The sequence below is a fragment of the Lepisosteus platostomus genome, chromosome 4, assembly GCF_059453375.1.
Source record: "Lepisosteus platostomus isolate fLepPlt1 chromosome 4, fLepPlt1.hap1, whole genome shotgun sequence".
Classification (NCBI taxonomy): Eukaryota; Metazoa; Chordata; class Actinopteri; order Semionotiformes; family Lepisosteidae; genus Lepisosteus; species Lepisosteus platostomus.
This window is the reverse complement of record NC_142614.1, coordinates 45,177,402-45,204,785: the sequence shown is the minus strand read 5'-3', so window position 1 is coordinate 45,204,785 and position 27,384 is coordinate 45,177,402. Positions and strand designations below refer to the sequence as shown.

The following is a 27,384-nucleotide window of genomic DNA, read 5'->3' as shown; positions in this document are numbered from 1 at the left end:
CCAGAAGCCAATTAACCTACCTGCTTGTCTCTGGACTGTGGGAGGAAATCCACACAAACACAGGGAGAACATACAAACACCACGCAGATAGCAGCCCAGGTCTAGAACTGAACTCAGGGCCCCAGTACTGCGAGGCATCAATGCAAACCACGACACCAAGATGTTGTCTACTGTATATATCATTTTTATTTAATTTAGTCTCTTCTTTTTTTTCTCACAGTTTGAAAGATCTTGTCCAGGACCATTCTGTAAAGCCGAAGCTCCAGTGCATTACAGTGGACCCCTCCTTTTCTATGGTCACAGTCCAAAGTGAAGACAGTGGAATTGTTTGGGAGACAGCCTCCAGCAGGTGTTCAACACCCTGGGCCTCAGAGGCTAGTACAACATCTGATGCTTACAGCCTGGAGGGCTCAGCCACTGGGTCTTCATCGGGGAAGGTTGTTTTTATAATGGATGAAGATAAGATAGTCAGAAGAAGAAAAAGAGCAAGTCTTGGGAGCAGGTTGAGTGACACCAATGGCAGAAGCCGAGCTGATAATATGAAGCAATTCATTAGGAAACCCATAGCCACGCATCCCATTGTGGGAGTAAACCGAGAAAACCTGGACCAGGATGAGCCAGTGCCCCATGCACCTGTAATATCTCGACCAGCAAATAATGGTAACCCTCACACAAGACCTACGAAGGTTGCAAAACTCTACAGTGAAGAATCCTCATCACATGCTCCTGTGACTTCAAAGTTTCTGAGTAAAGAAGAGCCCCATCCCACAGAGCCTGAAACAAAGGGGGAGGAACCTATACCACATGTACCTGTGACATCAAGACCAGTCATTCAAAGGAATCCACACTCGAGCCATCATAAAGAAACAGAAATGAATAAAGATGAACCAGTACTTCATACAGGAATTACAGCTAAAAGGTTAAGCACAGGAAATCCTCATTCAAGTCCTTTACAAGAACCAGAAGAGACTTTATTAAATAGGCCCGTGGCAGCTAAACCAATGACCCTGGGAAATCCATTGCCTAGTCAGTCCCAAAGAACAAGAAACCCACACCCCTATCCATCAGAAACGCTAGGACTTGAGCAGGTGCAAGGCATGCCAGTAGGAGATAAACAAGTCCTTCCGGGGAATCCTCATCCATATCCTTTGCAAGAGCAAGAGACAGAGACTAAAGAAGCATTACCTCATGCACCAGTAACTTCTAAACCAGTAGAAAAAGGAAATATGATTAAAAAAGAAGCTAGTTCTCAGGGTATGGGTGAAGGAGCTCCAGAAGAAAAATTGCCTTCATTTTCCTCTACAAAATCTAGTCTGCCAAAACTGGAATCTACAACAGAAATATCTGGAATTCCAGAATCAAACCCAAGATCTCTTTCTGAGCCATCAGTTTTGGAATTTTCAGGCAATCCCAAGAAAGACCCATCTTTGCATAATCCAGTCCCTCTCTTGTACTCGTCTAGTACAGCTAGGGATCAACCCCAGAGTGAAAATCCACAATTCCTAATTGGTGGAAATGAGAAACAAGTGCTAACAGAGGTTCCTGGCTTTCTTACATCTCCAGGGGCAGAAAACGTCTCTCCTAATCTAAGAAGAGATGAAAATCCTAATGTGAGATCAGAACAAAAATTAAAAAGTGATGAACCCACTGAACAAAAAGAAGACCCAAATAGTGAGAAAGAATTGTTCAGCATTGTCTCTGAAGGCTACGAAATATTAAACATTATTGTTCCTCCCAAAATTTTGATGGTTGATGAAGAGGAAAGCATTTATATGCCAGATAATTTGTCTTATCTGGAGGAAAGCCCACTTATTAAATCAAAAGTACTACTAGAAGTGACAGAGGAAGAAGAAACACCCATAAGTGAAAAAGAAATTGAACAAGAGAAGAAAGTGGAAAGTGAAAAAAAGATTGAAGAATCTGAAAGAAAGGAAACCGAACAGTTAAGGGAAACGGAACCCTTGAATATTGAAAAAAGTACGAACATCAGTCCTGCAACTTCTGAATCATCTCAGACTTCACTCGCTAAATCAAAGAATGGGAATGGTGACCTGGATTATTTTGAGAAGTTTACGTTGGTAGATGACCATGTCTCAAATATCAACCCTAAAGAGGCAATAAATGAAACAAAAACAAACGAGACTAGTGAGGAGCCAGAAAACAAGGAGCAAGCATCCAAGAGTGTATCAGAATCTGAAGACCCAGAGTTTGTGTTTCTAGATGTAGAAATAGCAAGCGAACACTTAGACGAAGTATTTTATGGTATGGGTGCCCATGTGCCAGAGGTTTGTTCCATGAATAAGCACATTGTAGAGGAAGAAATGCCAACCAAAGCAGATAAGGTTTTAAAGTTGGAATCTCCACCCAAAAAAAGTGGTACAGCTTTGTTTAGCACTGAAGAGGAGACTCTGACACGCTGCTATTATTATCCTGCAACTTCAAAAAACATTGATTTTTCCCTTTTTGAGGAGCCTCCGGCTATGTCGTTTCTTTATACAGATCTATACGAGCAAGCAGTAGGAGATAAGAAGAAAGATGACAGTGAACCCTCTGATGAAGAGAGTGTTACTTCTGAGAGGATATTACCAAGGAGGTTGTCTGACTCTGATGATAACTCAGGTGCGTACTTTGAAAAATATATTTTAATAGATGATGTTCCACAGGGGTCAGATGAGCCACAACCTGATGAAGATCAAGAAGATGAAGTAGGAAAAACATGGCAAAGTGCATTTGTCCTCACTGGTGACATTACACAAAGAATGGAAGATAACACTCAGAAAACTGAAACAAGAATAGAACCATCCAGAATGAGATCTGAACTGTCTCCATTTGAAGAAAGTGAACAATTTATTGCCATGTCTGAGGAAATATCTGAAGACTTAGAATTCCAGCCTGTGTTTAGTGATGAAGAAACAGTCCCAGAAGAGGAAGTAGAAAGATACAACAAAAAGAGTCTTAAGAAAGCCATAGAAGAAGATGAAATAGAACCAGTGGAAAAACAGAAAGAGGAAAATGCTGCTGTTTTTCATGAGACTGGAAGCACTCCTGCTGTGGAGTGTGGAGAACCTCTAGACAGTGGGATGCTTAACGAAACATTGATTGCTCAAGACACTGAGAAGATTGACGAGGAAATTGTTATTGAAAAGGAGGTATCAATGAGTGAATGTGATAGGACTGAGAGTGCCGGAAGTAGAAAAGAAGGCATTGTAAGAGGTGAGGATTTAATTGAGACCCCAGAAGATATTTACAGAGGTCCAGCAGAGGAAGAACATAACGAATCGTCAGTTTTTGAAATAGATGATAGAGTAGATCAAGCAGTACAAGATATCCATGTAAGTGAATGTGAAGGAAGCTCTGAGCCAGAACTGACGCATCTAGACAAAGCTGCTATGGAAACTGAAGTTTCTTTGACCTCAGACAATAGTGAAAGTAAAGAAGTTATTTTAGAAAAGGTAGATGAAACTCTTCAGCAGCTCAGTCACAGCATAGAAGACAGTGGCACATGGACAAAGTCCACTGAGAAATCCCATGAGGAAGAGGTTAAGAAAAGTGAAGAAATACATAGTGCTCAAGAATGGGATAGTGCCTATCTGTCCACTACTGGATCAGAGATCGTAATGAAAACTGAAGAGCAGGAAACCATAAGCTCTTTAAAATCTGCAAAAGAAGGAATACAAGAAAAACATGAAATTGTATCAGAAGAGCAGGAGGATGTAGAAGACAAAGCATTTCAAAATTTGGGTAGAGGAGCTCCTCTTAGGAGCATGGCACCATGTGAGGATCTCTCACAACTTGGCAAGGAATGTGAACCTTTAGAGCCAGAACTGTATCAGGAACCATACGGTGAACATGATGGAGAAACTGCTGAAACCTTGGATTATGAAATGGTCACTCAGCAAGAGGTGCAAGAGGATTTTGCAGCACATGAAACTGAACTGATCAGGGACAGGGAATGTATTTGTGAAGACACAGGGAAACACCATGACCAGGGGTCTGACTTTGTGGATCGAGATTTGCCTGCTCAAGAAGTGGTTGAAGAAGGCTATGAGATCATTGAAGCTTTGGGGGGAACTCCAATGTCAGAAGTTGAACTGTCCCAAATGGAGCCAAAAAAACCTTTGTTAGACACATTCTGTGTGACCTGCAGGTGCCCGATTTCAGCTATAGACAAGCTCTTTGGTGACCATCAAGACCACAATGTGTCTCCATTGAATAAAGCATATGATGACATAAAGGTAAGCTTTGAAAATGAATTTAGATTGTGTGACGTATTAAAATATCTTTAGTATTTTCTTTGCAGCCACTCTTATCCAGGATCAAATCCAACCATCCATCCATTTTCTAACCACTTTATCCAATACAGGGTCGCAGGGGAGCCGGAACCTATTCCGGCAAGCAATGGGGACAAGGCAGGATACACCCTGGATGAGACTTCAGTCCATTGCAGGGCACACACAGACACAAGCATACACAAACACACTCACACCAGGGTCAATTTTCCCAGAAGCCTTTTAACCTACCAGTATGTCTTTGGACTGTGGGATGAAACCGGAGCACCCGGAGGAAACCCACACAAACAAGGTGAGAACAAACAAACTTAATGCAGATAGCACTCAATCGAACCCAGGTCCCCAACGCTGTGAGGCAGCAATGCTACCCACTGCACTACCATGTCACCCGTTTTCTACAATGTGGTGACCAAAACTATACATAATATTCTAACTTAATAGAACATTATACAGTTTTAAACCTTGATTTAACTTCTATGCTTTTAACTGTATATCCTAACATTTTTTTTGCCTTTTAAATTGCTTCTCCAATTATGTTGGAATCTTTATGATTATCGTATTGAAAAATTCAGTGTTATAGTTGACTACATTTTTATATAACAGCCTAAATACATGGTGATATTTGCAAAATGAATGTGGGAGTCATGTGTAACTTGTGTTATGAATTTAAATTACAGAGTTTTTCAATTCAATTTAAAATACTTTATCCCTTCCCAGGACAGCATGAAAAAAATAATAATTTTGATTAAATTATATGTACAGTATGGCACTGTAAATTGACATATTGAAAACATTTCAGAAATATAACTAAAGTTGTTGTTATGGTTTTACATGGGAACTGTGATGCTGCGGGGGGTACAGTCATCACGTGGCCATAAATTTAGGCAGGACCCGACACAGACACACCTGTAGGCCATTTGGCAGTTTAACAGTATTTTATTGAAACACAAAATGACCTTATCCAGGTTTGTAATATGTTCAGCTTCTTTCTTCGATCTTTAGTCTTTCTGTCAGGCTCTTCTGCTGGCTCAATAGGCAATTTACATAGGCTGGTACAGGGCACACAGCTCTTCCCTGTTATAGCAATTTCCTCTTGACACCATCTTGAGTCCTGGCATTCTCTGCCAGCCATCCTAATACAGACAAAAGCGTCAACAATTTGATTGACTCTTTAGGCAAGTACCATCCTTCAAGGACAACGTTCTTTGTGGTATCATACAATATAGGATGAATATTTTTGTGGTAATTATTATTGTTGCTCTTGAGCAATTGAGCGTCAGTGAGGTGAAAAAATAAGACTAGATGCCGTCTTGAGCTGAATTATAGCTGCTCAAATCATCCATTTCTCTCGATTTTCTAGAAACTTAAATATGCAGCACCAGAATGGATACACCTTTCTAAATGCAAATACAGGTAACCATGTTGTTGTGCTAATACCAAAAGTCTCATTTCTGCAGTTCAGTAAAGGTACATATCAAGTTGTGAATATGTTTGATAGAGTTTGAACAACAGGAATCAGGAAAGGACTTGCTGTTTTAGAAGACACTGCCTCTAAAACTAATGATGAAATTAATTATTTTTTACAAAGTTCGAGTCTACATATCTACACAGCGAACATTTTGTTCAATATAGCTTCAGAAATTCATTTTCAGTAGGTTTTATACTAATCAAATTATGTAAAGAAAGATATAATAAGACCTGTTTTCAGTTTAATTATTTCAAATATCAGGCTGCTTGCTTCCTTCTGCATTTGCTTCTTCTTCTGTTAGTTTCTTAGCAACTACACTTGATTTGAACCTGGGGCCAACATAACAAATGTTCATTCTGTAATACATTCTACAAATATAGGAAAATACTTTGAAACTCAATTTAAAAACATTCTCCTTTGAATTATTGAAACTGGTACAAATTGTTATATGGAAAATGTAGCTAATACAATGAGCATGAGCGGCTTCTTTAAATCAGTTAATAATAAAAATAAACTAATTAATAAACTTGTATTTTTGAATAGACAGCCTAATTACTTGTATAAGCTCTCTTAATTGTTTTTACAGTTTAATATTTTGTCATTCTAATAGCCATTTAATTGTGAAAACCTTAATACCTTTTATAACGCTTTAAGATTAATTTGTATGAGCAATTATTGGACTTCATAATTACAGAAAGTGTTCTTTCTTTAAAGTAATTTGTTTATGATAAATATATCTGTGTTGAACAGTAATGTTTTTTTTAGAATGTGTAATGTCAGTAAGGAATTATTATATTTCCACACAAAACTCAAGTTATTTCTGTGATTGTTCAAATCACTTTTATTAATTGTTATGGACTGGAGATTTTGTCTTTACGTCACAACACTATATTACTGTTAATTATTATAATTCAGAATAATAAATGAGGTATAAGGACAGCACCTCTGACCACATTCATTTAGTACAGTATTGAAATGTAGATTCACTTACTACAGACATACTGTACAGTTGTGTCATAGAGTGAAATTAAAATAAATAGAAGTAGATTGCATTGTTTCAAATCAATCAAAACAATGTACTGTAAACCTGTTCTTTAGATTGACTTAATATACTGTATGTGAATGAATAGCTGAAAAAATGTTGCTTGAAACTAATTTGAATTCAGTCTACTATATCCTGAAATCTGGAAACAATAAAACATTTAATATATACAGTATAATCTTGTGTATATACAGTATATATACTGTATAAATTAACTATGTGCTCATGTACAGTACTTGGATTTCAGAGCATAGCAGAGTCACCTCCAGCCCTGAATTAATCATTTCTAAAAACTTGTCATTTCACTATGATCAATTCCAGGTGATTCCTTAAAAGAAACAGGCATAATTTTCAGATTATTTGCAATAAAACTTTTCTGACTGCAAAAATGAACTAACTTCACTGACCAAATTACTTGTTTATTTGATCAATCACTTATAAGGATTGCCACTTACTGAGTCTGAGTTTGTGCCTGCAGCCTATAAAAAACCTTGGATACTGTACACAATGGTGATTTTTATAGTGGTGGTGTAGATAGTAAATAATAGTTCAGGACATTAGGGGAGTTGCTGAGACTGTGGAGCCAGAGCAGATTTGTTCTTTTAAATTGCCTGTCCTTCCTCTGGCCTGAGGGGACTAGAGGGACCAAACAGTTGGTGTTCTCTAGTCAAAGGGTTTATAAATATCCTGTCCGCCATCATGCCTTAAAGACATAGAGCAACATGGCATGTTTTCATGTTTGTGTAGAGTTTAGAAGTGACAATGTAAATGCTCCTCATTAATATTTTTTTTCTTAAAGGTTTTACAGCCATTAGAATTTTCCAAGTGCTTGTATGAAATTCTGTTGAAATGATCCATGCTCATCGTTCAGATGCAGGTTCAAAGTACAAAACGTACTATGTCATTTTTTGCTGCCCACAAGGGGAGGAACATCTGAAATATCACTTAGCATGTCTTCAGGGACTTTGACAGTGTCAGCCATTCTGCGTGCATCATGGTTCTGAGTCATGCAGTATCTTTTTAACAGCTGTCTTTGCCATCACTGTCAGCATCAAAAAATGTGAAAAGTCTGCCTTCTATGTACTCCTATTCTTTGATGCAACTAGGAATCTTACGTTTATCTCCAGGTAATGTATGCTTGTCTATAGTGCATTATAGGACATAAAAGCTGGTATTATTCAGAATTATTGAAGAATACCAGCCTTTGGTTGGAAAGTTGCGGAAGGAATTTTAGCCAAAACATTCATTATTAAATAGATATGTTTTCCTTAATTAATCAGCAGGGGTTGAAAGGTATGTTTACAGTTGACAGAGCAAGGAATAGTATGAAATAGAAATTATACCTACTCCATGATAAAAACATGTGCTGAAAAGGGCTTCCTACGGTTTTCCATCCAGATGCTATGAATTTTTTTCAGACCTTTCAGAGAAGAACATTAGATTCATTGGGCAAAACAGATGATAAGGTATCAGGTATGAATGGAATCGTATTCTAAATTACATTCAGTTAGCAAATGGCCTAGGAGTGTACAGTATTTAACATTTAATTTGTTACTGAGACATCATTTTTCAAGTGAATTGTGATGTTGCACAATTAGTGGTTAATACAGCATTTCACAAAGTGCAGTATTAGAAGCTGGTCTGATACTGTATGTACTGTAGCTGCAGCTTGCAGCAGGTTCAGTATTTTCATTAATATTTCTTCTGTTAAATGCACATTTGGGCTCCCAAGTGTCTCAATCAGTAAAGGCAATTATTTGGAGTGCAGGTTGAGTCATATTGTGCTTATTTCGCTGATTATAGTCTGGGCTGTCTTTAGATGAGTGATATTGGCTGGGGGACAACAAGTTTAACTGGGTTAAAGTCAGTGAGGACAGGAATTCTCAGTCCTGGTCCTGGAGGCCTACAGTGCTCTTGCTGGTTTTTGGTCCATTTGAACTCTTAATTGAACTACTGTATTAATGGGATTAATTTTAACTGTTTCACTCTCGAACATGTTGGAGATTTCCTTTTGATTACTGCATTTCATAAATAAAATACTTATCTTTGAGTAGAAACCAAAACTTACAAATGTTCCAGTTATGCAGCTTTTTAGTTCAGTTACAGCTTCAATTCAAAGAAATCGGGTATGTAGGTTTCCAGGATTGGGGACCCCTGAGCCAGGGTAATTGTATTACATAGAAGCTAATTATTCCATCCATCCATTTTCTAATCGCGTCTTCTAATTCAGCGTAGCGGGGGTGCCGTAGCCTATCCCAGCAAGCAACGGGTACAAGACGGGGTTCACTCTTGATGAGACACAAGTCCATAGCAGAGAAAACACGTACACTCTCACACTAGGGCCAATTTTCAAAGAAGGCAATTAACCTATGTCATGGTATTTTATACAGCTAAATACTATAAAATGCATTTAAAAAAGATTCATGCTGACAGACATGATCTCTGTTACATGCTGTGGCAGTGTTTAATTTACTGGAATTTACACTGGTGCTAAATTCAGTTAAAACAAGGACACTTAAAGTGATTACTTAAAACAATTTCTTTGAATAGAAACATTTGTCCAGAAAGCTGCTTTACAATTCCAAACACCAAATATTCAAAGCATGTGATGCAAATCATCATTTATTTAATTTACCCATGAAACGTTCCCAGATGGCATCTCTCATTAGGACATGGTGTAAACCGCAGGGTGGGCTCTGTAGTGCAGAGACTGCCATTTCAAACTGGGGTTTGTCATTCAGCAGCTTGATTGTGGCTTCCCAAGTAGTGGCACACTGCTTTCCAGGGATTATCTAAATCTTGGAGTGTTTAAACCCGCCAGGGCCCCGGGATTACCACATAAACCTCTGTGACTTGAAAAGCATCTTTGGTCTTGCAGTGCTGTCATTGAGTGATCCATCATTGAAACCACAATGTATTGAACTATCCCCTCCAGGGAAGAGGCCACAGATCACATATTTCAAATGCAGAGGACACATGCAACAAGAATGCCAGGTTGGTGACTGAAGTACATACAATGAAGTCCTTAGTAATCGCCTGTTCTCATTGGGTATTAAAATCCAAGTTATCAGCAATTTATTTGTTGTTGTTGTTTTTGATGCATCGAGAGCCATACTGTACCTCCGTGCTGGTGAAAAATGAGTGATACTGTATGTATACCCATGTTTGACAAAATCACTGGGACTGGCCCTTTAATATGGAGTCATATTTGCTTGTCTGCCTGAGCAGTGCCCTTCATCCTCATCAGTGTCTACCTCCCTTTCAGTGTAAGCTGACCGAGTGGATCGCAGAATTGCAAGGACGCACAGAAAAGATTGAGGATTTGGTGTCAGAACTGGAACTGGCATTCAATACAGTGGAGGTAAGAACTAGTGCTGACCCAAAGATGGTCAGTGGAAGCGGCCAGCCTGGTCTTTTTTCATTGACAGAGTTCTTGTCCTTTGCTGTTATGTTGTATTTTATGATGGATAGCTGCTGACCTGATCTTAAGGACCATCCTTGCATTATTAATAGAAAATACTAGGAGATGGTAGGAAAAAGTTGTATTTTTAATTGTTATTGGTAAACCTAATGATAATCAGAATGAAAGCTCAATCTTACATTTTATTGAAAAGAGTAGGGGTGTTTATCCAGAGAAAAAAATTACCCCCTGGCCCTGACTTCCTTATAATCCCCATCTATGAATTGGCTTCATCACTCTGTTGTCCTCCCCACAGATAGCTGGTATGTGGTGAGCTGCCATTGCATCATCCAGATGGGTGCTACACATTAGTGGTCATGGAGGGAAGTCCCCTTTACCTGTAAGGCCATAGTGTGCCAGTACACTCTCCTCAGTGTGATAAAGCCAATTTATATGTGGTTTATTAGTAAACCATGGGAAGTTTGGCTAGAACACCAGGGTTACACCCCTACTCTTTTGGAGAAACGCCCTGTGATTTTAAATGACTTAAAAAGTCCTGACTAAGAATCAGGACTTCTGTTTGACGTCTCATCCGAAGGACGGTGCCTTTTTACAGTATAGTGTCCCCATCAACCTCTTCCATCACCAACCTTAGTTTTTCCCAGGAGGCCTCCCATCCAGGTACTGGCCAGGCTCACACCTTCTTAGCTTCAGTGGGTTGCCAGTTGCAAGCTGATATGGCTGCTGGCCATATTTTTGTTAAACTGCAAAGATGGCAAAATGATTTGTGGTCAGATTGGCAAGATAGCAAAATTAAGGCAAAAAAGTTACAAATGAAAATATTACATCTGGCACATCACCCAGTCAACTTCATCCCTATTGCCAGGCATGAAAGCAGCACAATTTGGGGGGGCTGCTTCTCATCAGCAGGGACTGGGAAGATCATCAACATTGAGGGGGAAATGAGTGGAACAAATTACAAATCCAAAAATATTAAAAATGTCAAATTACAAAAGGAGGAAAAGCTGCTACAGTCCGCTAAAGACCTAAAACTGGGATGAATATTCACCTTTCAGAAGGACAGTGCCCAAAAGCACAAGGCCAAAGGTATGCTGGAGTGGATTAACAAACTGAAAGTGATTGTCATTCAGTTGTGTTATTCAAGTCCTGGCTTGACAGAAGTGTGGCCATCAAGATTCTCCAAACAAGGAATTTGCAAGGAATGGGTGAAAATTGCACCATTGTGGTATAAAAAGTTGGTAGAAACCTTTAAAAAAAAATCCGTGCTGTAATTGTTAAGAAAAGTGCTTTCACCAATTATTGACTCAGGAGAGGTGAGTTACATATTTTATATTACTATTGCTTTTTATTGCAAATAGTGGAGCAATGCTTTTTTAAGTTTTCTAATTCTCATCTAATTCTGACTAGTATTGTACCAGAACATTTATAGAAAAGCCTTCACAAGAGTTTGTGTGCGTTTTTTTACAAGGAGTCATTTAAAAATTATAGAACAAATGACAAATTTCTAACAACTGATAGGAGATAACCAATTTTGCTAAATCTAAAGATTTATCCTTAACTACAATACAAGAAGACAATTTAGTTGTGGAAAAAAAAACACCTTTTGCCCAGCTGCACAGTGACTTACTACTGCAATAAGATATCATGTTCTCATCACCACGTTGTCATTTTCACCTCTTTCTAATGAGTATCTCTTCCTCTGACTTCTTTGGTGTTTTCTTGTGTGCTTTAACAAGAATTCATCTTTCTACAATACCTATTTCTATCATGCTTGCTAAAGTGTTACTGTATGTGCTTGCATGATTTGCTGTGGTGCTGGCAAAATACAGCACACAATTTCTGAATGGTCCAGTGAACTTCTAATGGTATTATTTTTGGTGTAGGCTAATCTTAGAATTAGTAGCTGTTACCAGGCTTGTTTGTCTTCCGAGTTATGCTTGACTCGAATTGACACAAGTGGTTTTGCCTGTTCTCTTTTAAACTGTAAAACGATTGCTATGTTAATTACAGAAATTAATTTTAATTACAAACAAGTCTTTGTTTTTACATCGTATCATGGGGGTGTTGCGCTGAGTAATCTGAGCATTTAAAATATTCCTAATTTATGCTGTGTAACTGAATAAGAGGACTAAATCTGGGCGGTTTGAGCAAGGACTGGTTTTACAGCAATGCTAAATTTATCAAGGATTTATCCATTTTCATGGCTTTTTCTCAGTTTATCTTTAAATCGCTGTGTGTAAAATGCAGGAAAATTGCACCAAATCTGAGCAGAGCCTGGAGGAGCAGAATGATGAGATGATGAAGACCGTTTTGGAGCAGTACAATGAGATGTCGCAAAAGATGGAGGATGAGAAAAAATTTAAACTGGAGCAGCTCTATGACCAATTAGTCACTTTCCAAGAGAGCATCGACTCGGCAAAGGACATTCTGGAGAAAACGATAAAGGAAGTGGAGGAACCCGATGAGGTGACTTTTGTAACGGTAAGTACTGAAAAAATTGTGGTTTTAAACTATATTTCTAAAGAGGGTAAATATTCTGCTGTTTGTAGATTCTGAATAACAAAAGAAAGTGGTAGAATACATGTGCTCCACACATGCTTCAAAGAAATCTCTTCTCAAAACTATGGAAAACAGAATTTATGTTAAACTAAGAATAAAAAATTAGACTTCATCATGTTAATTCAAGTTCTAGAGACCATACTGTGCATGCACAACCCTGAAAAGCTTTCTAAAAACGAATAATCCATTTCAAAAGAAAGTTGTAAAAGTCATATTGTCTAAGTGTCTAGCTAACTGATCAGCCCTGATAGCATTGTGATTGGTAACACGGTAGTCAAATAGGATCTTCATAAAAACAATGAAAACTGCTTCAAAGTGCAAGTTAAATGGGGGAAAAACCTATTATGAAAAAATTCAAGATTATTTTATTCTTGTTCCCTGAAGACTGCAATTAGCTGACTTGTATCCTTGCATGCAGCTGCCAGGCTGCTAACAAATTTCATTTGCAGGTACATTAAACATGATTATCCAGTAAGATTGCAGCTGAAGTACCTGTCATGGCTGTGCTTTCACTTTCAAAGCAGAATTGTGTCACATCCCCACTTATAATATGGTTGAGCTTTCTCGGAAGAGGCTGTCACGGTAAAACAGGGCTGAATGTGCAGTCGTGGTCCTGGAAGACCAGTTTGTCTGTGGATTTTCAAGTTCTCTTGAAAACTGGGAGAAGTGGTAAAAGTTGTCACGTCAAGCAAGTAATGAGCTGGTTTAGCTCATTTAGAGTTGAGTTGGAATGAAAACATGCAGACACACTGGCTCTCCAGGACAAGGACTAGACATCCCTCTTTCTACCATATCTAGACATTTCACTTATTAACAAAGAAGCTCAAAGTAAAAAAAAACTAAAGGAGATTTAATTCATTACAGCATTTTTATATTCATTTTAAATGTCTAAACAGACATTGATATAGTGTGTATGTTTAGGGCTGTTATATGTTTAGGGCTGCACTTTGTATGCAAGATAAATGGGCTCACAAATTGTTATCACAAATGGTTATTCAGCCTTATCAGGATGGAGAACCAGTGTTCTGTGAGCTCACTAACTTCATTGCTGAACAGCATTCATTATGAAGTTCACTGAAGTCTCTTCCTTCTTTCTTGCCCCCCAGTCTGCCAAAGAAATTAACAGAAGGTAACACAAATGTGCTTGTTCTACTTGCTTGAGTGATCAGTTTTTGTGATTGTACAAACTAAATTAACTGTTTTTATAAAGCAATTTATGTTTTGCATGTTGCTTAAGATTGAAAATGTATATTTGTCTGTTCAGTAAAAATATTGAGATGCTTTTAACAAAAGTATTCATACATTTCTGAAACAGAAAAAATACAGCAATTTGTATTGTTTATACAATACAATACCTACATCTTTTCTGATTAAAAAAAAATAGATCTCTTTACTGGCTTCGGCTTGAGCCAGAGATATTCAATTTATGTCTTGCAGGTTTGGTGTATCTACAGATTTTCATTTCAGCTAGGCTCTTAACAGCCTGAACCAGCTCATTACTGGCTTAATTTCAGCAGTTTGACAGCTTCTGCCAGCTCTTCAGGTGGTGGTGTTTTAAAGAGACCTGCAAAACCTACACAGCAATATACAGTCTTAATATACCATTCCTTGATCTAAATTAAATTTGAACTGTATATTCTAAGATTTTTTTTACCTGTTTATTGCTTCCCTAAAACATCTAGAAGATGTAATTTTCTCAGCAAGTAACTTGTCTAGATGATGTACGTGATGTGTCAGCATAAACACCTAATTCATTTTCATAAGTAGCCTCTTCTAACTCAGTGTTCCCAATTTTGTATTTAGAATTAGTTTCTACTACCTGCATGCAAAATGCTGCACCTGGCTTTGATTCAAACATTAGAAAGGTTATAAATGAGAACCCATCCAGCCCATTTGGTTTCTAGCAGCCAAAGGGATCAAAGGAACTCATCCAGCCACATTTCTGGTAGGACACCAGTGTGGTCGGCTGGGCAGAGCTTGTCTCAGACATTCACAACCCTCTTAGTAAAAAAAAAAGGTGGTTCTTCAATTTCAAAATTCAGGTCCCCATAGTTTTCACTTGATTCCTCCAATTTGTGTTTCACTGCTTGTTCTGGAGGATTCTTTCAGGTTGACACTGTCGGTGCCTTTGAGAATTTCAAGCACATTCATCAAGTCCTCTCAGTAATCTCTTGTAAATTTGTAAAATTGTTTGACTGTTTATTACGTCTGCACATTATCTAAAGAAGGAAAGCATAAACGTATTTTCAGATGTAGTTTTTTTCAGGTACTGCTTTTGCCCATCTTGAATTTACAAGTTTCAATTTTTGCTACTTACATATATGTAACATTCTAGACTTGTTTGTGTCAAATGTCATGTAGTAGGTGTTTGCCCAGCCTTGTATTGTCTTTTTAAAATGTTAACTTCTTCTGCAGTGCTTGACAACTTCTTATTCAGTAACATCTGTGAACTTGACTTGCTTGCTAACTATTTTTAAAATGTTAAAATGTTAAAATAGAGTTTATAACAAACATTCGGGAGGAATGACAATAGCCAAGTTCAATCAGACTCAGCTGTCAGTATTTCACAATCACTTCCGATGGTTTTTTTCTCACCTAAAACATCATAAATGTATACGTTATCTCCATTTCTCTCGCACACGTCTTTTTGCATCCCATCTCTACATTTGCAGCTGCCCCTTTTCCATCCTGGTTGAACAGGGGTCCCAACGTCATCCTCCTGTATTAGCCCTCAGCCAGGAGGGTTGAGCCATAATCCTTTCAATACACTTAATTCTTGGGTGTTATTATTACTAGTGAGTATAAATTATTAAAAGCAATGGTCCCAATGCATTGATACAGATTCTTTGGGCATTTCACTAATTCTGTCACACCAGTTTGAATATTATACAGGATACCTTATACAGTATATACACCTTAATACCCATTTTTCCAAATTGTGAAAAGAAGAGTGAAAATGTCACAAAAAAACAAGAGCTTTACTTCTGAGTACTGTAAGAAGCAAAACAGCCAACTTGTATTATAGTTCAAATGGCATTAAAATAAAAAAAAAATCACCCCAAAAAGCTGTTAATTATCTAAAGTGGTTTTGATGATACTATTGTTAGTGATGGAGATGAAGTATGAGGCTGTGTCTGTGTTGACAGTCTTAACAAGGCCCTGGAAAAAGCCTCTTCTCTGGAGCTCACCCCCAGTACCTTCCCAGTGTTTGAAGATTATGCAAAAACCACAACAGGAAATGGACACAAATTATTCAAAGGCATTGCAGGTAAGTAAACGAAATAGGATGTTTTTCTTTTAATGTGTTACAGTCTGATTTCCTCTATCATTGCATATTTGTCACACTGGATGTTTTCAGATCTTTAGACAACATCTAATATTAGATAAAGGGAACCTGAGTGAACAAATAACACTTTTTAATCATGATTATTTCATTTATTTAATAAACAAAGTTATCCAACACCCATATGCCCTGTGTGAAAAAGTAATTGCCCTTAAAGTAATTACACTTAACTGGTTATGACAGCTTTAGCTGCAATGACTGCAACCAAACGCTTCCTATAATTCAATATCAGTCTTTCACATCATTGTGGAGTAATTTTAGCCCACTCTTCTTCGCAGAACTGCTTTAATTCAGAAACACTGGTAGGTTTTCGAGCATGAACTGCTCGTTTCAGGTCCTGCCACAGCATCTCTATTGGGTTTAAGCCTGGACTTTGACTAGGCCACTGCAAAACTAAAATTTTGCTACTTTTTAGCCATTCTGATGTGGACTTGCTTTCGTGTTTTGGATCATTGTTTTGCTGCATGACTATGCTTCGCCTTCAGCTCACGGACAGATGACCGGACATTCTCCTTAAGAATTTTCTGATATAGAGCAGAATTCATGGTTCCTTCAATTATGGCAAGTCGCCCAGGTCCTGAGGCAGCAAAGCATCCCCACGCCATCACACTACCACCACCATGTTTGGCTGTGGGTATGATGTTCTTACTGTGGAATGCAGTGTGTGCTTTACGCCAGACATAATGGAACCTATGTCGTCCAAAAAGTTCAACTTTTGACTCATCTGTCTATAGAATATTCTCCCAAAAGGCTTGAGGATCATCAAGGTGCTTTTTGGCAAATGGGAGACAAACATTTATGTTCTTCTTGGATAGCAGTTTTTTCCGCCTTGCTACTCTCTCGTGAAGCCCATTTTTGCCCAGTCTCTTTCTGATTGTGGAGTCATGAACACTGGCCTTAGCTGAAGCTAGAGAAGCCTGCAGTTCTTTGGATGATTTTTTAGGATCCTTTGTGCCTTCCTGGATGATATTACACTGCGCCCTTGGAGAAATTTTGGCAGGTTGGCCCCCCCTGGGTAGATTCACTACTGTTCCAGGTATTCTCCATTTGGAGATTATGGCTCTCACTGTGGTTTATATTGAGCAGGGCTGGCTGTATTCAAGCCTGGCTGTGTTCAATCAGCTGACTCTAAATTATCCCTTTATTTGGGTTGATTTACTTTTTCACACAGTGCCAGTTGGTGTTGGAAAACTTTGTTCATTAAATAAATGAAATAAGTGAAAAGAAAAGGTGTTATTTGTTCCCTTTATCTTTTATCAGGTTCCCTTTATCTAATATCGGATTTTGGCTGAAGACCTGAAAACATCCAGCGTAAAACATCTGCAATAATAAGGAAATCATTACTTTTTCATGGCATTGTAGGTGCTAACATTAAGTAGGGTTGAAAGATACATGATTAATACATATGTTCAGTATGTAACTTTGAATGCAAGTTTGTGTTCATGTACTTAGATGGGGGTAAAAAATGCCAGCAGAGTTATAAATGACAAGAATAATTAAATTAATATTACAGTGCATTTTATAGGTAGTCAGTCATATGAAAGAATAACAGGACTGAACTGTTTGTGTAGAATTAGTATACGTTGTGCAGGATATACTCATGTTATTAACTCTTACAGTAGAATTCTTTACACAAGTTTTAGACTGTTAACATGCTGGTTGATCTTTGCTCTCAGTTCCTCAGACACCTCGAGTACAGCCTCAGGAGCCCAACTCTGCAACCAGCACTTCAGTCATAGTCTACTGGAAGGTCAATGAGGGTGATGTCATCGATTGCTTCCAGGTCTATTGTATGGAAGAACCTCAGGGAGGTACAGTATTCAAAACCAATTCAGTTAGAGGTTCCACCAGCTTGTAGTTCATACTAGGACATTTCTCTCCATATCTTAATAAAATTACAACTTGTATTTTATCCTCACCATACATCCCACGATCCCCACCAATTCAGAACATCCTATTCTATCACAACGTCCCCATACTGCAACTAACAAGTGAACAAAGAGATCAGACAGACATAATAGTACTAAGACACATTGTGCCCAGTAGTCAATATTAGTGACATGTAATTACTTATTTTTTTGTGGATAGTAGATGTTCAGTACACCCTTTTCATTCATTTTTAAGTTCAGTCTTCGCCTATGCGAGTGGTGATGAGATGATTATTGCAAGTCACAGCCAGACATAACATTTTATTGAGTATTTTCCAAAGTGCTGAATAATAAAGAAATATACTGAGCCACCATGTGTTAAAATGAGGTGACTAAGAAAACCCTTTAGTTCCCCATGTTGATGTCCTTGAGAAATTAATATTACACCTCTTTGCAATAGTCAGTTTAAAAGGAAAATATATATACTGTATATAATATAATATGCTGTGAAGAACATGCTGTTGCATTTAAAGTTGTTTCCAGCAAATGGATTAGTTCCTGATCTAAAGAAGAAAGACCATAGTTTGGAAACTTACAAACAGCCTCTGACACTGCAGCACATAATTGTTCATGATCATTGCATTGTATATACTACATGAACGCTATGCTTAAACCTTTTAATATTAGACTATACCTTTCATTGTCATTTTTCTTGTGTTCATCTTGTAACCCACAGCTATGTCAGAAGAGTACAGAGTGACAGTAAAGGAGAGTTACTGCACACTGGAGGACTTAGAACCAGACAAGTGCTACTTGGTGTGGGTTATGGCAGTAAATTACACAGGCTGCAGCTTGCCAAGTGAGAAGACTTCTTTCAGAACAGGTCAGAGATTTTACAAGGCCATTATGTCTTGATATTCTCCTGTACTGAAAGTGACTATTATTCACCAAAAATACACTGGGTTCTTTGATCTGAAATTAATTTTGTTGTACAGTATTCAGAGGTTCATTTTGCAGAGTGAACTACGGTGTAAAGATCACAGGCTCTCCCTAGCTCATTTTTTCCTGTTCAGTGATTTAGACAATCCATAATGATACAATGGATATCACTATATCTAACCATCCATTAGAAGAAGGATCAGATTTTCTTCTAGGCCTCTACTGGAATAAATCTATTTATCTCTATCCAGTAAATCAAGAATCAGACAGTAGCCTAGTATAAGATCGGCTATGCAGAGAAGCTTGCAAAGGATGCAGTTCAGCTTGCTTCAAGACTATGTTGAAGCTGCTGCTGATGGGGAGTAAAACAGTACTGTTTGGCTGGATTCTGAAAATAGATCAATATAGTACTCAGAACCTTAAATTGTAAAAATAAGTTGCATAAGTGATTCCACTAATTTAACGGAATGTCAGCCAGTGGGCTGTGGCAGAGAGCTTTGCCGTGCCTGACGGTGCAATAAGCTCATATGACTCCTTTCATATGAGGTGTGAATTGGAAGGATGTAAAACCAGCAAATGGAGAAAGCTGACCTTCCCCTCACGTTGTGTTTTCAGCTCCTTCTGGCCCAGTAATCAAGACGGAGGAATGCACAGTGTGCTGGGACTCGGCCATCATCCGCTGGAGCTCCACCAACCTGGCTGCGGTGGAGTCCTTCACGCTGGAGTACTGCAGGCAATACACATGCGAGGGAGAGGGGCTCAGGTTTGTTTAAAGGGCCTGCAGGTCTACAACACCATTTGCTTCTCAAAAAGCTGTGGGGGTGTCCTGGCCATATTTCCCCCTGGAATTTTCCAGTCACGGCCTTCTAAGAACCCCCATCTATGAGTTGGCTTCATCACTCTATTCTCCTCCCCACTGATAGCTGAAGTGTGGTGAGCGTACTGGTGCACTATGGCTGCCGTCGCATCATCCAGGTGGGTGCTGCACATTGGCGGTGGTGGAGGGGAGTCCCCATTGCCTGTAAAGTGCTTTGAATGGAGCTTCCAGAAAAGCACTATATAAGTGTAAGCAATTATTATAAGCCATGCTAATGGTTCTCCTCTCGACTTTTAGCTGATATCTAGTGAGTGTTACACGTTTATCCAGGTGGGGGCCACACATGGGTGGTGGCGGAGGGGAGTCCCCATTCCCTGTAAAGTGCTTTGAGTGGAGTGCCCAGAAACTTGCTATATAAGTGTAAGGATGTATTATTATTATTAAACACCTTTGTCACTCTGCACCACTGTTCAAGCACTTCTTTGTGCCAGGATTTTTTGTCTAATGTACACACTGCCTAGAGCTAAGGAACTGTGCTAGCTTGAGTTTATCTAAGCATTCTGGGAACTTGCTGAAAATATTGCCTTCATTATCAAGTCGTCTTACATTTTAGAATCTCCATTAATTCGATATGTCAAGATGTAGACTTAATTAATTTTAGCGCTTAAAATGGTCTTTTTCACTAATTGTCCACTCTTTCATCTGCAGATAATTTAAAGCATTTGGGTTTATTTTGCTGTGTTCTTACAATATATGCTTTCAGAAAATGACTCTTGTGCTGGCAGTACTGGGTCTCACAAAAAGTAGCTGCATTTACAATATTTCACCTCAGCTCTGCCATCTAGAGGACATATCTGTGCTCTTCCTGGAAAAAGGAACCGTTGCATTGTTCGTAGCACTCTTAAGGAAAATTATACCAACAAAATACTGATTTATACTATAGAAGCTGCATAAGAGTCAGACATGCAGAGAAATATTAATGTAAAACATCTATTAAACTAAATAAACTGTATCTGCTTATGCTGTGCCAACTACTTCAAAGGCTTTTATGCAGTTGTCAGAGTCACTTGAGTGGATCAGAGTCATCAATAAATAATTGAATAATCAATAAATCAAAACAGCTCCGAAATCATTTAATCAATATCCCAAATCCAAATTCTGTTATTTTCTAAAGCATACATGTAGAAATAGAATTACCATGATTATATCTTTATTTGACAAAAACATTTTATTCGAAATATCTTAATTTTATACTTAATTCATTTTAGCTACAGTAGTTTTTGGAGCCCCTTCTAACAAAGCTCAAATTATATAAGAGTTAGTTTTGCCTGTGTAGGCTTCCTTTAATAAAGTTATATTTAGTTGTATCAGTGCATCACTGTGGTACACACTCTTGTTTCTGAGCATGGAGAGATGCATTTGTTTAAATTTTTACGTTCTCAATACAATTTAAAACATACATTTCCTCTTAAGTCTATTCTAGTTTGAAATTGCATTTTAAACTGTCCAAGTACAGCGATTGTATAAAGATATTTTCTGTGCTTTTAAAAATGTTTGTCGAGTTCTTATCCATATACTCTGTAAACTATTAGGTTAATTGCTGTTCTTGCTGTTCTTGGCTTTGGGTGTAGTTTTCTTGTGTTATACAGTATATTGCTAGTATTTTATAGGTAGCATTTGTTTAGTTGATTATCCTTATACCATGGTATTTAAAGTATTTTGCCTATTGCTTATGGAGTTCACCTCCAAATCTGTGTCAGTATTCAGTACATTTAAATGTCATTAAATCTTTGGTTTTTCTTAGATTCACAGTGGGATGTTTCAGCATTAACAATATTTGTCAGATTATTTTTTAAGTGTCATCAGATTACTTAAAGTTAAGTTGTATTTTGTTTGTGTAGGTCTATATCTGGCATAAGGAATTGTGAACACAAGGTTCTCCTACATCCAAATGAGAATTACCTCTTCTACATCAAAGCTGTAAACTCTGCAGGGGCCAGTGAGCAAAGTGAAGCAGCTCTCATTTCCACAAAAGGTAAGAACCTATTAATTTATGGCCTAATGTAACTAGCTACCTTTATTTTAATTGGTGTCAGACACATTTTGCTATACATAGAAGACAATTGATGGTTTGTGGGCAGATTACTGTCTTTTCAACAAAAAAAATAAGGAGTCATTCTGTATGGATAGAATTGTTACACATTACATTTTTTTTATAAATCTTGATTGACAGGAACCAGATTTTGCCTGCTAAAAGAAACAGCCAACTCAGCCCTTGTGCTTTCTGAGGACAAGACTACCATTTACTACCACGAGCAAACTTTCAGACAAAGAGCCACACTCAATGAGTGAGTAACTGTTGTGTTCCTCCTAACAAACCAACAACTAACGTACTGTAAGTTAGTATGTATCTACAATAGATCAAGTGAATCTAAGAACACTTAAGTTTTGTCCTTAATGTGCCCGATGTTCATAAATTGATGTAGCTATGAAGCAGTTATGTTTGACCTCTTTGTGCCCTTGTGCCCCTTTCCAGCTGCCTGGATATCTGGGGTGAGCTGTTGCCCCCTCATGGATATCATTACTGGGAGACAACAGTGGCCAGCAGTGAGGCTTATAGAATTGGTGTGGCCTATTCATCTACACCTCATGACAGCCCACTGGGGCAGAACAGTACATCATGGGGCATTCATTGCTACCGCACACCATCAAGGTACTGTTTTTTTCACTGTGCTCATAATCATCACTGCTAAATGTCGTTAATTTTAAACTCAGTGCTTCTAAGCCCTGAAGCAACCAGTAAAAAATTGAGAATATCCTCAAGTCATTGGCATGTGAACAACTCTGTGCTCCTTTGAGATGCAATTCTGACATCTAAGAGTAGATTACCAATCCTTTTCTAACTATTTTCAGACTGGCTAGTAACATCTGATCTACTCTGATTTCCCATGTTTGCAAGTAACCTAAGAGTTTTTTTGTGGTTGATGTTTTGATGCCAAATTTCTTTCTGACCACTTTTTTTCCTGTTACCTTTCTCAAAACAAACATGTAGGAAAAGAACACTTAATTATTTTTAGTATAATTCTGTAGCAGTACATTTTATAGCTCTTCATTTATTAAAGTCTGTACCTTAAAAAAGAAAAAAAGATCAGAAAGTTAAGATTTATTTGCTTTTTTTCCCTTTAATTGCAGTTACAGAGTTGAGTTCCTACACAAGAGTGTGCAAGCTGAAATTCATGTTGTTGACAAACCAACTAGGATCGGAACACTGTTGGATTACATGAATGGGCGGCTGGTGTTCTTCAACGCTCAAAGTGGACAGGTGCTCTACTCTTGCCAGCACAGATTCACGGAGGCCTGCCATCCAGCACTGGCCCTGGAGAAACCTGGCTCTCTGGCACTACACACTGGAATGGCTGCGCCAGATTTTGTGAAGCACAGCTAACTTTCCCCTATTCAGCCATACAATAAACCGTTCCAAGCTTTAATAAGATTGGAATGATCACACGACTTGGATTAAATTATTTCTGTAGAAAGTAAGGACTTATTTTTTTTCCTCCATTTGCTCAATCATGGACAATGTGCATGATGTGTATTTATCTTTTGACAAGGTTGGGTGAGCTGGTTTACTGTAGCTTATTAACCTATTGTCTCCCCTACTAATAATATTTGAGTGCCATTAGATGGTTAATACTGTATATACAGCGTTTTTCAAAAGTTAGGCTTGTTACAATACTTTGAGAGAAATTAAAGCTTTTGGCTTAGAAAAAAAAAATGTTCAGACTGATGAAGGAAGTTAGTATTTTGTCCATGGAGTTACAAATTCAAATATTTGTAGAAGGCTCACAGAAACTAATAAACAGGGTTTTTATTTTTTACGTTGGGTTGTTTTTTAAAAGAGAAATCATTGATAATGCTTTCTGCCACCATCTGACTTGAACTGAGGTTAATGCCTCATTTCAAGTGGTCAGGTTAAGGTACACCTGAGCTTGCATGTGCATGCACAGCATTGATAAAAAATGTCTCTGTACTTCAGCCAAACACTGTCCTTATTCAGATCTGTAGTCTACAATCCTGTTGTGTTTTAATAGAACTCAAGTAGTCCATGGGGTCCAGTCTTCAGTGGTTATAATCCAGTTGATAGTGTTGTTCTCTCTCAACTAGTTTAACGCCTGTGGAATACGGATTAAATTGATCCAATTTAATTTAATTTTCTCAATCTCACCATTCTCTACTGGTTGTAAGATTATGAGACCCCTGATGTAGACTGCAAACATTTTAAACATTTATGTTTAAGCTGTTTTTAAAAATAATATTATTGGACAATCAATGGTAGGTTGTGATCTTTGGAAGTGGCCATATTCTTAATATCTCTTTACAATGTAACTTAAATCACTTAATATAGAAGAATGGAGTTTGAATAAATGGGTTAATTTTGATTAAGGCTATTGCTAACCCCTTATAACACGTTTTACTTACTTTTATCGTTTCCCTGCAAACGATTGGCACCCTGTTCAGGGTAGAACCTACATTGCACCCATTGTCTTCTGGGATACAGTAGGTTCACTGACATGCTGTAGTGACTAAGTGGATATTGAAAATGAATGGATGTCACCTTTTATTATTTTTACTGATCACTTTTCTGCAGCAATTGTGTCAGAATTGGTAGTATGTGGCAATTCTACAAGAATGAAGGTTGAATTTTCTTACAAAGCTTTTTGACACTGCAGTGTTAATTCAACTTAGAGATTTAAACATTTAATTTCAGTATTATCTGTAATGTTAAAATGTATTGTACATGCTTTGTTTATAATAAATGCAATGTAAATGGACCGATTTATTCTATTTATATTGTTTGTAGTGCATGATCTATAGATGAGATCTTGGAATATATGCCAAGAGCTGTTTTAAATTTAGTTTGTTGCTTCAAGGCACATGGATGTAGTAAAGGAAAATAAAGTTCCAACTGAAAATAAAAATCTAGCCCTAGTCTTCCAGTCAACATATTTTATGCTGGGTTATAACAAATCAATTTCTTAATGTTAATGCATTTTTCTTGAATTTTCTGGACTTTGTATTAGACATTGGAGTTTATACAGCATTTACCAGTGGAAAGGAGGCATACTGTAAGTAGTTGTAACAGAATCTGAGCCCCCTAAGTAATTTGGTTAATTATATGTAGTACAGTATCTTCTTATGGGTTTCCCAGTGTTGAATTGTGTTTCTCATCTTGTGTGTAGCATTGATCTTTGTGCCACACTTAATCTTATAGCCACTTGGTGCACAATGTTAAATGTCTGTCTTAATGAAGGCTTTATTAGGTATACAGGATGTCTGGGTTCTGCCAATACTAAACTTGCAGGCAAATCAATTTGATTACTGAGCAAAATAAAGCTGTGGGTGTATTGCTGGGGTGGCAGAAGCATCTCCTGCTAATTATCTTCTGTTTGAAGTTACTTTAAAGCCACACAAAGAAAGCAGATGCTGTACCAGAATGTTTGCATTTCATTGCCAACCTGGAAACTTACATGCAAGTACAGTATAGTATTAATCTATTCAAATTTATTTAAATTCAAATTATTATTACATTTAGCCTACATTTACATACTGGGTATCTAATGTCTAAATGAGTGATTCTTCACTTCTGGTCTTGAAACAGCCATGTTTTTTTTTGTTTTAATTCTACCCAGACTATTACCAGACTGGAACAATCGCCAAAAACACCTCACTAGAACCATTACACATCATTAACCAGTGAATGTAAGACGGAGACATACTGTAGCTCTTTAAAACTAGGAATGAAGATAACTTCAAAAAGTAACCTGTGAAACCTTTTTTCAGGCTGTTGCGTGAGCCTGTAATGGTATGTATTTGTATAATGTTCAAACAAAATGACAAATTACAGTAGGTCCACGTGTTGTAAAAGACTGATTTTGGATGGCAGTTGAATGAGAGTAGGTTTGGAATTAATTTGTCATCGAAGTCCACAGTTGTGCTTTGGTCGAGTCCCAGTGGTCCTATTCAGGTTTTGTTTTTCCATTCACACATTTTACTCATATACAAATGAAGGAGACAGTTCCACAGGATGAGTGGCAAAATGGCATTTCTTTTGCACTGAATGTCCTGTTTTAATCCAGTTATTTCTTGTAGCTGTGAACGTCCCTGCTAGGCTGTAGTACCAATTCCAATTTAGCTGTTATGGTCATGTGTAGAAACCAGTGCTATTTGAGACCTCAGGATTCTTGTAGTACAATTTGCCTGGAGCTATAAGATACCAAGATAACATTTAGTATTGGCATTAAAAATGTTTATCTGTATATCTTAGTTAGAGTAAGAAAATGTTCGTCTGTCATGCCATAGAATAAGTATTATGTGAGCTTGCTTAGACTCTGGAATACAACAATCAGTTTATCTTTGACAGATGTGTAGGACTCCATTTCTACAATTAACTTCATGGTCTTTGTGTTTCCTACATTTATTTATTTAATCAGAGGTCATGCTGTTTTAGTTTATTGGGGACCTCTTCAGATTTTGCCAAACAGATACAAACGTTTATATGTATATACTGTGCTTGACAAATTTGTCGTCATCGTAGTCAAATATCACATTTAAAACATTTGAATTCTGCTTACAGTATAGAAAAGGTCTACAGAACCTTAGGCTGTCTGGAATGATACCAATATACAGTATAATATGATTGGTCTTGTATTCAAACTTTCAAGTCCTACTTTTATTGTAGCAACACCAAACCATTTTATCAGTCTCAAACTGTAGCAAGGTGGTTGATTAAATGGGTACTATAACTTTACTTCCTAGTACACATGGGTAATGATGGAAAATATTTTAAAATGCATAGTCTTAGGACATAAAACATGAAACCCAGAAGCAAATTAATCCTGAAAATGAAAGAGGGCTATTTTTTAATATTGCATGAATCATACAATTTAATTTAAACCAAAACGTCTAACTAAGCTATTGCTGATTATGAATTCCATTTGACTGGGAAGGTCTTCCAGCCTTTGAGGACTCTGAGCTGAATTTCCCTGTTTAACCAAAAGTCAACTTATTGCTTTTAGTCTTTGTTTGTTCAATCAATGGCTGTTTCATGACAGTGTCTTATTTCAGATTATACTGAAATCCTGCCTCCCAATGCACGCTGAGCTCTGGACTTTTTGCGGTTTTTGAATCCAAGTCACATTTCTGTGGTGGGAAGGAATTGGCTGTACTGTTTAATAAGCCAAATAAAAAGAAAACCAGTAATAACCTGGAGTGACTTTTTTTTTCTTCTGTAGAAGTTCTTAAAAACATCAATATATCACACACATTCTGAAGGGGGAGGAGGTCACATAAAGAAACATACAGTATTACCATAAAATGTATCAAGAAACTCTTAATTGTCCTTTTGTAATATTTCTGCATAAGGGTGGCATGGTGAGACAGTGTTTAACATGGCTGTCTCAGAGTGCCAGGGTCCTGGGTTCAATTCTAGACATAGTGCTATCTGTGTGGAATTTGTATGTTCTCCCTGTGTTCACATGGGTTTCCTCCTACGTACAGGATATTGGTACTGTAGGTCCAATGGCTTCTTGGAAAACTGGCCCTTGGTATGAGTGGAATGATTATCTATCATTATCCATT

The 27,384-nt window shown here is 37.6% G+C and overlaps 1 protein-coding gene across 1 annotated transcript in view; it reads left to right on the top strand.

The window, feature by feature from the left end:
• cmya5 (cardiomyopathy associated 5) overlaps positions 1–27,009 on the top strand; it is a 34,312-nt gene extending 7,303 nt beyond the window's left edge. The window contains exons 2-13 of the mRNA XM_088629590.1: positions 221–4,235; positions 10,065–10,160; positions 12,468–12,701; positions 13,886–13,908; positions 15,926–16,047; positions 17,799–17,933; positions 18,727–18,873; positions 19,545–19,692; positions 21,648–21,781; positions 21,980–22,094; positions 22,283–22,459; positions 22,939–27,009. Of these exons, the coding sequence (XP_088485716.1) occupies positions 221–4,235; positions 10,065–10,160; positions 12,468–12,701; positions 13,886–13,908; positions 15,926–16,047; positions 17,799–17,933; positions 18,727–18,873; positions 19,545–19,692; positions 21,648–21,781; positions 21,980–22,094; positions 22,283–22,459; positions 22,939–23,191 (5,599 nt within the window). The 3' untranslated portion in view covers positions 23,192–27,009. The remainder of the gene's footprint in view (positions 1–220; positions 4,236–10,064; positions 10,161–12,467; positions 12,702–13,885; positions 13,909–15,925; positions 16,048–17,798; positions 17,934–18,726; positions 18,874–19,544; positions 19,693–21,647; positions 21,782–21,979; positions 22,095–22,282; positions 22,460–22,938) is intronic.
• The last annotated feature ends 375 nt before the right edge of the window (positions 27,010–27,384 follow it).